Source organism: Melospiza georgiana, chromosome 26, assembly GCF_028018845.1.
Source record: "Melospiza georgiana isolate bMelGeo1 chromosome 26, bMelGeo1.pri, whole genome shotgun sequence".
NCBI classification, from domain to species: Eukaryota; Metazoa; Chordata; class Aves; order Passeriformes; family Passerellidae; genus Melospiza; species Melospiza georgiana.
In genome coordinates, this window is record NC_080455.1 from 4,709,051 (window position 1) to 4,721,117 (window position 12,067).

General features: G+C 58.3%; 1 protein-coding gene across 3 annotated transcripts; it reads right to left on the reverse strand.

The window, feature by feature from the left end:
• Positions 1–4,129: 4,129 nt before the first annotated feature.
• PLPP2 (phospholipid phosphatase 2) lies at positions 4,130–9,957 on the reverse strand. 3 transcript variants are annotated; one of them, XM_058040777.1, is made up of 6 exons: positions 9,841–9,957; positions 8,013–8,164; positions 7,032–7,309; positions 6,085–6,142; positions 5,801–5,977; positions 4,130–5,173 (listed from the first exon to the last, which is right to left on the reverse strand). In XM_058040777.1, exons 2-6 carry the CDS (start codon positions 8,046–8,048, stop codon positions 5,036–5,038), a joined length of 687 nt encoding a protein of 228 aa, XP_057896760.1. In that variant the 5' UTR covers positions 8,049–8,164; positions 9,841–9,957; the 3' UTR covers positions 4,130–5,035. The 3 variants fall into 3 exon arrangements, with proteins under 3 accessions (XP_057896760.1, XP_057896758.1, XP_057896759.1); XM_058040775.1 differs by having other exon boundaries at positions 9,837–9,957; XM_058040776.1 differs by lacking the exon at positions 9,841–9,957 and adding an exon at positions 9,406–9,483.
• Positions 9,958–12,067: the final 2,110 nt, after the last annotated feature.

The window sequence follows — 12,067 nt, forward strand, 5'->3', positions numbered from 1 at the left end:
TTCCTCCTCCTGCGCACATTTCATTTCATTTCATTTCATTTCTTCCATCGCTCCCTTCTTCCCTCAGCGAGATCAAAGGAATCCGCGGGACCGGCGCAGTTGGGCGGAAACGGCGATTGAAGGAGAGGGGGAGGAGGAAGAGGAGGAGGAGGAGGAGAGGAAGAGAGGCTGGAGGAGCAGCTGGCTCCGGGCAGTGTCCCGGCAGCGCGGGCGGCACCGGGGGCTCCTCCGGTACCGGGGAACCGGGAGCTCCTTCTGCCGGGGAACCGGGGCACCGGGGGCTCCTCCGGTACCGGGGCACCGGGGGCTCCTTCTGCCGGGGAACCGGGACACCGGGGGTTTCTCCGGCAGAGGCATCGAGGGTTCCTCCACCCGGGGCACCAGGGGCTCCTCCAGCCGGAGCACCGGAGCTCCTATGGCACCGGGGGCTTCTTCTGCCGGGACCGGGGCCTCCTCCGGCCCGGCCACCGGGGCCTCCTCCGGCACCGGGGCACCGGGGGCTTCTTCTACCGGGGGTACCGGGGGTTCCTCCGCCCGGGTCACCGGGGCTCCGCTCGCCGCTCCGCCGGGCTCCTGCTGCCCCCTGCCGCCCCGGCGGGACGGGACCGTGCCCGCTCCTGGCCGGTGACCGCTCCGAGACCCCAGCCCGGGTTCTTCCATCCCTGGTGTCCCCATCGCTCCGAGCCCCCCAAACCCCCACGGGCCAGCGCTGCCACCTCCGCATGTCCTGGCCCGGTGCCCCCCACATCCCGGGGGGGATAAAAGGGGCTGCGCGATCCCACCCGAGGCCGCGATGGCATCGCTGCCCCCCAGCACATCCCCGAGCCGGGGCAACCTCAGGCTGGTGTGGCCGCCGGCCAGGGCAGGGATGTCTGGGGGATGTTTGGGGGATGTTTGGGGGATGTTTGGGGCATGAGTAACATCCTTCCTGGCAGCGCCGCTGCCCGCTCCTGGAGGCTGCTGCAGGCACTGAGCGGCTCAGCCCCTTCGCCCGCCTCCCTCAGCCGCGGGAAGGAGCCAAAAAAGCGAGGAGGAACTCGTGTGCCAGGGAGAAGGGAGGGAGGGAGGATGCTGAGGATGCTGCGTGGCACGGTGGGAAGCAGCCAGGAGGCGCAGGTTGGGGGAGGCAGCTCCGGGCCCCCTCCAGAGCAGGGCTGCGAGCCAGATCCCGGCTGTGCGCTGCCAGGAGCGGCTTATTTTGGAAGGGAGGCGCGCTGGCAGAGCGCTGGGTGTGCGTGTGGAGCTGCTGACGCTGCCGGGGAACAGGGACGGCTCTCATCGGGTCCCTGCCGTGCCTCCAGCCCGCGGCAGAATCAGGGATTCCTTCCCGGCTGCATCCCCAGCTCCTGAGTCACCCCCCGAGCAGGGTGGACGCTCAGCACATTGCCCAGGGCTCACCCCGAACACCGGAGGGGCTTCCTGGGACTCGCCAAACAGGATGGACGGAGCTCCCGACAGCTCTGAGCCATCCAGCGAGGGTCAAACTGGACAAACTGGAGCCTTGAAGCAGGAAAGAGGCGCGCAGGGCTCATCCCAGCCCTGGACTCTGCTTCCCTTCCCCTCAGCTCCTCAGGAGCCCAACCCAGCCTCTCCAGGAGCTCAGACCCTGCAGGGAAGGGAAGGAAGCTGCAGCAGCACTGAGCAGGTCTAGGATGGATCCCAAATTTCCCAGCACACAAGAGACCTGCTCTGCCTTCCCCAGGAGCTCTGGGGCTGAGCAGCCAGCACAGGCTCCTTGCCCGCACCCCTGTCCCTGCAGAGACAGGCCAGGGAGCACACCTGCAGCAGGCATCTTCTATGGAAAATCCTTTCCTTAGGATTTTTCCTCCTGAGAAGCTGAGAGGCCTCAGGAACAAAATGTAAACAATGATTATCTGCTGCTGTGGAATGCAACAGGTGGGTCTGTGATTGGTGTGATGTGATTGTTTCTGATTAATGGCCAATCACAGAGAGTCCGAGCCACAAGCCTTGGTTATGATTCTTCTTCTTTCCTTTTCTATTCTCAGCCAGCCTTCTGATTAAATCCTTTCTTCTATTCTTTTAGTATAGTTTTAATGTAATATATATCATAAAATAATAAATCAAGCCTTCTGAAACACAGAGTCACATCCTCATCTCTTCCCTCATCCTGGGACCCCTGTGAGCACCGCTACAAGTGGTGACCCTGAGTGAGGAACATTCCTTTTCCCCTTTCCATAGTTCGGCTGTCTTGGACTCTCTGGTCAGCCACAAGTTTTTACTATCATTCCATTCCTTCCTATTCCTTGCTAGCCTTCTGATGAAATCCTTTCTTCTATTCTTTTAGTATAGTTTGAATGTAATACATATCATAAAACAATAAACAAGCCTTCTGAAACGTGGAGCCAGATCCTCATCGCTTCTCCCATCCCTGTGAACACCACCACACACACCTGGAGCAGGCAGCCGTGCCTGGACAGGGTTTGGGAGCTCCTGCAGCTCTCACATGTGGCTTGGCATGCCACGGGTTTGGTCAGGTCCCAGCCCATCCCCGAGCAGGGCACAGCTGCCAGCCGGGGATGCAGAGCCAGCCCTGCCCCTGGGAGCACCGCACGCTGCAGCATTGTGGCCTGGCTGGTTTTTCCAGAGCTGCATCCACGGGGCGCAATCAGATCTGCAGGGAAGGGAGCAGGCACGCTCCTGGCTGGGCACGGGAGCTGTCAAGGCAGTGCCAGGAACTGGGGCAGTTGCTGGGCACCGTAATAAACCAAAGGAAAATCAAGCAGGCAGCTCCCCAAACCTGGGTTGTGCCTCCAGGAGCTGCTGAGCCTCTGCAGGGCTTTGTTTGCAAACCCTGGCACTTCCTCCAGCTTTATTTCACACCAACAGACATTAAAGAACCAGCCTGGAGGGCTGGGATGGGGGAAGGACCCTGGGAAGTGGTGGTGGTGGTGGTGGTGGGAAGAAAGCTCTGGAGGAAAACAGAGAAGCAGCGTCAGGGAAAGGGAGTTCCCCGCACGCAGGGAGGTTGTTTTTGATCAGGGCTTGTCTAGACTGGAGTCACCCACACTGCACAAGCACAGCAACAGCACACAGCCAGCCCGGGGCTCCCTCTGATCCCAGCAGGACACAGGAGCTGCACTCAGCATGGGCAAGAGCTGACCCTGGCACTGCCCATCCCGCCCCAAAGGGACTGGGGGCACCCTCAGGCTTCCAGGTGCTGCCTCTCTGTCCCTCATTCCTTCCCTGTGCCCCCAGGACCCCTCAGCCTGGCCCTGCTGTCACCTGCCCCAGCCCCTGGGCAGCAGAGGGACACAGGGCAGCTGCTCCAAGCTCCCAAATCCCTCCCTGCCTCCCCCAGCCAAGGAGCTGCAGGCACACACAGCGTCACTTTTTCCAAGAGCCTCTCCCTGCTTTCCCTTCCCTCCTCCCTCGCCAGGGCTGGGAAGTGCAGGAGGCTCCTGGATCAGGGCAGCACTGTCAGGACTCAGTGCATCCCTCTGGGTGCCCAGAACCCTGCTGGGGGGCTCAGAGACCCTGGCACACAGCCCAGAGCACCCAGGGATTTGATTTTGACCCCTGGAGCAAGCTGCCAACTCCGCACGAGGACCTGAAAGTAACAGAAGTTACTAGATTTTAGGATTTTTGGTATGGGGGTCATGGGGACAAGATGGAGGAATCTGGGCATGTCTACCCTTTCTCCTTCTTGTTCTCCATTTTCTGCAGTGATGTTGGCACTTTGGGATTGGTTTGGAGTAGAAGTGCACTGTCTAACATAGGTGATAGATATTGGGAATTAAGGGTAAATATGTAATACATAGTTTGTGGTATAAAAGGACAACACAGAGAGCGCCTGTGGCTGCCCTGCTGAGCAGATCTTGGCTGGGCAGAAAGAAAATTTTATAGATAAGAATTAATAAACAACCTCAAGACCAAAAAGTGAAGAGTCCAGACTCGTTCTTCAGTTGCACAAGCTGAAGCAGAGACACAGCACCAGGATGGATCTGGCTGGTTCATCCAAGAACCCCTGTGAACACCATCACACCCACCTACATCTGAGGGGCTTCAGACACCTTTCTGTAGGAAATAAAAACCCCAAACACTTAAACCCATCCACCCCAAGGCCAGGAGCATCCATGAAAAAAAAAAGACAACAGGCCTGACACAGACATTCTTTAAGGATGATCTAATTTAAAAACAACATCATAATGAAAATGCATGTACTTTAAAAAGAGACCCACAGCACTGCAGTGCCACATGTCAGTGATGGGACTGCTCTGTACCCATTGCCCCCGCTTTCCCAGGACATTTGGACAGCTCCACATCCCCATTTTTATTTTCCTTTACCACAGAAAATGTCTCCCCTAGCCCCGCCACACACCCTAAAGCATCAGCTGAAGCTGCAGGAGGGACAAAGGCTGGAGCAGCAGCTCCTTGCCCAAGCCAGGCGTGAAGCAGGCAGGGGGCAAACAGCTCTGGCTCCCAGCACTGCAGAATTGGGCACAGCCAGAGAAGAGCCTGCCCAGGCACCCTCTGCTCTCAGCAGCTGCTGGCAGGCAGGGCTGCTCTTAAAGGTAATCAATGGAGCAGAGAAGAGCTCTGGATTGCTTTAATCCTCTCCAAAACACTACAGCTAGCCCTCCTGCTCCCCCTGTGCCTGTGAGGATTTGTACTTGTCTATGGCTGGATCATTTGACAGGGACAACACACGCTGGGCCCAGGCAAGCTCAGCCTTCCCACCCCAGGAGTTTGCTGTTGTGCTCCGCCAGCCCAATAAATCCAAAATCCCCACGTGCCACCCTCCCCTCCCTCCCTCCTCACAGAGGGCTGGGACAGCAGCCTTGGGGTGTGACTCAGGTGCACAGAGGGGGGGGACATCCCCTCCCCATGGGCAGGGTGCTGGCAGCACCATGGGCACGTGGGAGCAGGCAGGGCTGTCCCACCCGTGGCCAGTGACAGCCAGAGGCACCGGAGCCGTGGGGCCAGTGGTGAAGGCAGAGCCAGCTGTGCCCAGAGCCAGCTGTGCCCAGAGCCAGCTGTGCCCAGAGCCAGGAGCACGGCAAGGGGCAGGGCTGGCTCACGGGGCTCCCCTGTAGCTGTAGTGATTGTGCTCAGGGTCAGTCAGGGTCAGGGGCAGGCTGGGTTTGCGCTCCGGGTCCTTCTCCTCGCACTGCCGGGGCGGACGCTGCTTGAAGAAGTCAGAGACGTAGTGAACCTGAAAAAAAAAAATGGTTTGGGGACACTTGGTCGGGCCAGGCAGGAGCTTATGAGCTCGTTGTAGTGGGTTTTTATCCTTTGTAATAGTTTTGGGTTTGTATCCCCATATTTTTCCCAAATGTACCCCCTCCCTCTACCTGTGTGATCCCTTCCCTTTGCCGAGATCACCCCCAAATCCCACCCTGGCTCTGTGTCAATCACTCAGCATCCCATCCTCTCCATCTAGAACTTTCCTCCAGGACATCAAATGATTACCCAGAGGCCAGGGGTCAGCCCCCCAGGTGTTACCCCATACACTGACCTAAATGTCCATTTCCCATTATCCATACCTTAATTTTTCTTACTGGTCAGTAAATGTTATCTACTTTAGATTTCCACCTCCCTTTAAATGCAACCTTGGCACCTCTCTGGAGGCTCTCAGCAGGAGCCCCCTGAGGTGTGGGAGCTCCAAATAAAACCTTGGATTAACCCCTGCTAAGAGTCAGCCCTTTTATCCTCTCCTGGTGTCTCCTCTGAGCAGCCTGGCTGCTCTCAGCACCCTCAGGGCACAGAGAGTGTCCCCAGCCGGGGTTCCTGAGGGGCTCCCAGAGGCAGGAGGGACAGGAGGCTGCAGAGGGACACTCACGGTGAGGACGGCAATGAGAGCCCCCTGCAGCAGCCCCACCAGCACGTCGCTCCAGTGGTGTTTGTAGTCGGACACCCGCGTGTAGCCCACGTAGATGGCGAAGGCGATGAGGAGGAACTGGATGGTGGGACGAAGCAGCCGGGCCCATTTCCCCACCAGGCGGGCCTGCACATAGAGCTGCGGGGCAGAGAAGGGAGGATTCAGCCAGGGCAGGGTCAGCAGCCACCCAGGGATGGGGGATTTGGGGCGTGGGAGATGTGGGGGCTCCGTGGCACAGCACTCACCGCCAGGAACATCATGCAGTACATCCCAAAGGAGGAGTGTCCCGAGTAGAAGGACAATCTGTGGGGCAAAAAGAGATGGCTCAGGCCATGAGTGAGTGTAGCCATGATATTTACTGAAAAGTCCTTTCCTTAGGATTTTTTCTCCTGAGAAGCCCAGAGGCCTCAGGAACAAAAGATAAACATTGATTATCTGCTGCTGTGGAATGCAACAGGTGCCTCTGTGATTGGCTCATGTGGTTGTTTCTAATTAATGGCCAATCACAGCCCAGCTGTCCAGACTGTCTCAATCAGTCACAAGCCTTTGTTATTAATTCCTATTCTATTCTTAGCTAGCCTTCTGATGAAATCCTTCCTTCTATTCTTTTAGTATAGTTTTAATATAATATAATGTATATTATATAGTATATATTACACATATTATTATATATGTATATAATATTTCAATTATATATTATTAATATACATATATATAACTATACTATATAATAATATTATACATTATATATTATATATTATAATAATATATAATATTATATATTATAATAATATACATATTATTATAATACATATTATATATTATTAATATATATTATCATATATGTATATATAATATATACATATATATCTATAATATATAATATATAATATATAATATATAATATATATATTATATGAATATATACATATATAATATGTATATATTAAATTATATATAATATAGTTTTAATATCATATATATAATAAAATAATCAAAATCAAAATAAAACAATAAAATAAATAAAATAAAAATCAAGCCTTCTGAAACATGGAGTCAACATTCTCGTCTCTTCCCTCATCCTGTGAACCCCACCACACGCGAGCCCCCAGCTGGTCCCCACAAGACTCCTGCCCTGGGGCTGCCACTGTGAGCAGGTGGCAGAGAGCCATCCTGTGTCACCCTGGCTCACCTGGACTCGGTGACATTCCTGCTCTCCCCCTGGCACACGTTCTCCAGCTGCACATAGATGGAGCAGTTCACCTTGGACCAGTCAGGGTTGCACACAGCCAGGAAGTTTGGCCTCAGACGGCCGATCATGTACTTGGCCAGGTCAGTCAGGGACTGGCTGATGGCTCCCCCGAAGAGAAAGGTGCCAACCACCTTGTAGAGGGCAGCCAGGTAATTGTTGTACTCTGATTTGGAGTAGAGACGCTCGGTGTAGACCAGGTATGCCTCCCCTGATGAGATCTGCAGAGAGCAGGGGGAGAGGTGAGGGCTGGGGGCTGTGAGCTGTCACAGACATCTTTAATGAAAAATCCTTTCCTTAGGATTTTTCCTCCTGAGAAGCCTCAAGAACAAAATGTAAACATTGATTATCTGCTGCTGTGGAATGCAACAGATGGATCTTTGATTAGCCCATGTTGGACGTTTCTAATTAATGGCCAATCAGAGTCAGCTGGCTTGGACAGAGTCTGAGCCACAAGCCTTTGTTATGATTCTTCTTTCTTTTTCTATTCTTAGCCAGCCTTCTGATGAAATCCTTTCTTCTTTTAGTACAGTTTTAATGTAATATATATCATAAAATACTAAATCAAACCTTCTAAACCATAAAGTCAGATCCTCATCTCTTCCCTCAACCTGAGACCCCTGTGAACACGGTCGCAATGAGCAGCTCCCAGGGGTGCAGAGGTGAGGGCTGGGGGCTATTGAGCAGCTCCCCAGGGGTGCAGGATGCTTTGGGTTTGTGGCAGAGCATCCACCCTGGCACCCACCTGCACAGGAGCCCACAGACCCTCTCTCCATCCCATGGGATGCGCCTCTCCCACCTCCAAAGCAGAGCAGGGCTCAGCTGAGGGTGTTGCTGCCCCATCCAGAGCTCTGGAGGTGGCTCTGCTGAGCCCCCAGACACAACCTGACCCTGTCCTGGAGGGAAGGGGTGGCAGCTCCTTACGATGATGACGGTGCAGCTGATGGTGACCCCGGCCATGAGGCCGTGGGTGATGGTGTCAGCCTTGTAGGGGTAGCGGATGGAGTCATCGTTGCAGTAGAAGCCTCGCTTGTAGGGGGAGTTCACCAGAGTGAGGATGATGAAGGGCAGAGACGCTGCAAGGCACACAGAGGTGAGGGCTGGGGACAGCAGCCAGCACGCATCTCTCACCCCTAAGTCTCTGCTCCTCGATGCCAGGGAGGGATCCCCCCAAAGAATTAATTCCTGAGCCACCTGTACCCAGGGCAGCAGGACCTGAACCCACCAGCGCACTGCCCTGAGAGCGATAGGGCCCTATCAGAGCTCCCAGATGCCTGCAGCACCCAGATACCACAGGGGACAGCCACAAACGGGCACCCACGGAGCCTCCAGGGCTGCCCCGCTCCTCCCCAGGCACAGCAGGGACAAGAACCGAGCCCGTGCCCTCTCCTCACACTGCCCAGCCTGGGGAGACAGAGCTGATAAAATTAACGAGCACAGGCGTCTTGTAAACGTGTTTTACGGCAGGGAAGGGCCCCCAGATGGTCCCACAGCAGCTCCAGGAGAGGTGGCACTGGGAGATGCTGAACATGACCCAACTCAGGCACAACAGGACTTCACTGCACTTGGCTTGCTCCCCTCATCCTCCTGCCAGCCTCTCCTCTCCCCCAGCTCCTGCGGGCTCTGCAGAGAGGCTGTGCTGGCTGGGTCAGCCTGGACAAGGAGGATTTTCCACACAGCACGCTGGGGCAGCTGTGAGCTCAGCCAGGACGGAACTACCCCCAGACCCAGAGGGGTTTTGGGGTCTCTGTGCGGCATATCAGTCGCGCCAGCCCCTGCTCCATCCCTGCTCAGGCACAGCCAAGGACGAGCCCAGGACGCTCCCCAGGGAAGCGCCCCCCCCCCTCCCCGGAGGCCACCTTAGGCCGGGCTCCTCTCCCAGTTCCGCCTTTCCCGGTGGTTTCCGCCTCCCCTTGTTCCTCCGTCTCCCGGGAGCCCGCACCTTTGTCCCCGCCCGTGCCCGCTCCCACCGAGCGAACGGGAGCGACCGCGGGGGATGAAGCACCGGGGGCTGCCCCGCCACCCCCGCCGGGGGCACGGAACCGGCCCCAGTCTCTCCTCCCTCCCCGCACACCTCAGACGTCCATTTTCAGCTCAAATTAGACACCAATTTTCCTCCCGGATAATTTCATCCTCCCAAAAAAAGCTCCCCTAAAAATATAAAGCACCGGCCGGCCCACGGGAGGGGAAACCGGGAGCCGGCCTGTGCCGCCGCCCCGCAGCCGGGGAAGCTCCAGCCGCGATCCCGAGCCGGGCCTTTATTTTTAGTCCGTCTTAATTCGTTACTTCCTTGCACGGCACTTTTAGAAACATTTACCGGCACTGGAAGGAGCAGGGGGGTCCTAAAGGGGCGCTCCGAACCCACCGGCCCCGCGGAGCGCCGCGCTCGGCGGCGGGCAGGCGGCCAGGGCGGCGGCGGAGCCGTCCCGGTGCCGCCCGAGCCGAGGGATCGTCCCGACAGCGACACACCGGGCTCCCACCCTCCCTTGGGACCGTTCCCGGAAAAGGGAACGGCCCCGAGAACCGGGAGGGTCCCGCTTGGGGTAGGGCGGGAGGCGCCAGCGCCGCCGGTGGGTCCCGGTGGAGGCCCGGAGCACCGGACCCCGCCGGGCAGGTGGCGGACACCGGGCAGAGCGCGGCGGGATCGCGGAGCCGCGGTACCTCCGGCGGACCCGGCCCCAGCCCAGCCCCACCGGAGCCGCTCCGGAGCCGCTCGCGGCGGGCAGAGCAGCGGCACGGAGCCCTCACCGACCGCCAGGCACAGCACGTCGAGCGCCACGAAGACCTTCCTGCGCTCCATCCCGCAGCCGCTGCGGCCCCGCGGCCCGGCCCCGCGCCTCACATGGCCCGGAACGGCGCGGGCCCGGCCGGGAGGTAAAGTCCGGGCGGGGCGGGGCGGGGCGGGGCCCGGTGCCCCCGCCCAGGGCCGGGGCGGGGCGGCAGCGGCGGGCCCGGGGCAGGTGTGGGGCTCGGTGGGGCCGGGACCCCTCTGGAGCCAAACCCCGCTCGCTCCCCGCCGTTTCCTCCGGCCCCGTTCCGGTGTTCGGCCCTCCGGAGCCCCCCGGTGCCCACCCCGCCTGGCCCGGCTCCCTACCGAGGGGAAGGGGGAGAAGAAAGCGAGCGAGGCCGCTTCGGGAGCCGCTCGAGTCCCACCCGCCTCGGGGCTATGTCCCGAGGAGAAAAAAAGGGGCAAAAAGGAAAATTCTGCCCCTGAAATGCGCTGGGTGCGCTGGCGGGGGTTTGTACAGACGGGACAGTCTTGGACAAAGCGGCTTGGCTCGGTCCGAGATGGGTTCCTGAGGGGAAGCAGGGATGTCCAGGAGCCTGTGGATGCAGCACACACCGGGGTGAGCACACAGGGCGAGCTGATTCAGCCGCTGAGATATTTGGCTGTATTTTCTGAGCCTCCGACGTCCTGGGGGCTCCCGGTGCTTCCCGGTGGGTTTGGGGACGTGCTGAAACCCAGAATGGGGACAGGAGCAAGGGCTGGAGCGCAGCAATTCCCCGCTGGGAGCAGGGACTGTCGCATCCCGGCTGTTTGCTCCAGGCCGGATGTCGGGAAGGAAACAAATAACACAGAAACCACCCATGGCTGATAATGCGGGTGATTGAAGCGCGGCTGAGCGGCCTGCGCGGAATGTCAAGGCTGTTTGTGGGAAGCCGAGAGAGCTGGGAATACTCTCGAGTTCCAGGAGAGGGAACAGAACCACGGAGCGGCTCTGTCACAGCTTTCCCCTGCCCTGAAGTGCCGCGGGGTTCCTGGCACACGGCTGGGGCAGGATTTGCCCCACACACGCTGCCTGCAGACCCCAAGCAAACTGAGAGCCCCGAGGAAGGAGAGCTGGGGGGATGCCCAGGCTGTGTCGAGGATGTGAAGATTAAAGGCCCCGTGGGGACACAGATGCGACAGCGGAGCGGGACCGGGCGGGTCCCGGGGGTGCCGCGGGGCCCGGGCGGCTCCGGTGGCTCCGGGCGGGTCCCGGGGGGCGCGGGCGGGCCCGGGCGTGGCGCGGTGTCGCCCTCTGCTGTCCGAGAGCCGCCGCTGCAGCCGGGCCCGGGGGAACCGGCCCGGATCTGCCCCGGATCCCGGGGGCGGCGGAACCGGCCCGGATCTGCCCCGGATCCCGGAGGACTTCGGAATCCAGCCCGAACCCGGCCCCGGAGCTGCGGAATCCAGCCCGGACCCTGCGGAACTGCGGAATCCTGTCCCGGGGTCTTTAGTGTCCTGGAGATCCGGTCCTGCTGCTCTCACCGCCTCGGGTCACACAGGGCTGAAACCAGCGTTTGGTGTCCAAGGATGCCAAGGAGGGATCGCGGTCCCAGCCGAACTCCAACCCGCGGTTCCCGCTGCTCATCGGGGCCTTAAAGAAGGGAGGAACCCGCTCCTGTCCCTCCTGCCCTGGGCTGTGCCCACCCTCGTACCCACCTCTTAGTCTGCCTCGTATCTGGGCAGAGCTGGAGCCCTCAGGGCAGCCTCAGGACAGGCAGAAGCAAGAGAAGAGAATTTAAGGAGTCTGTGATGGAACAGAGGGACTGAGGTGGGAAAACACAACGCAGTTGCAGCAGGAACACTCCACTTGCCTCTAGGAGCTTGTTGTGGTTGAAGTTTGGAGGCACCCCTGCATTTCAACAACTCAGACCTGGCCACCGGCATTTGGGGGACCTGTGAGAGGAACAAACAGCTCCCTCCAGCTCCAGCACAGGGAGGGAAAACTTTGGGCCTCCTCCCAGGCTGGGATGGCACCCCTGGCACAGGGAATCCTGCCCTGCCTGGAGGAGAGCGCTTGTGGAGGGCAGGAGAGGATCAGACAGCAGAGGCAGGGACCTCTGTTCTTGTTTTGCCATCATTGTACGCTGGACTGCTGCATCTTGGCCTCTAAAAAGAAGACAGACTTCTGACTCACTTTCAAATTAGGTTTTTAATTAAATAAATAATGGTGAGGGGTCTTCAAGGCAGTGTCACTTCACAGTGTAGGGCT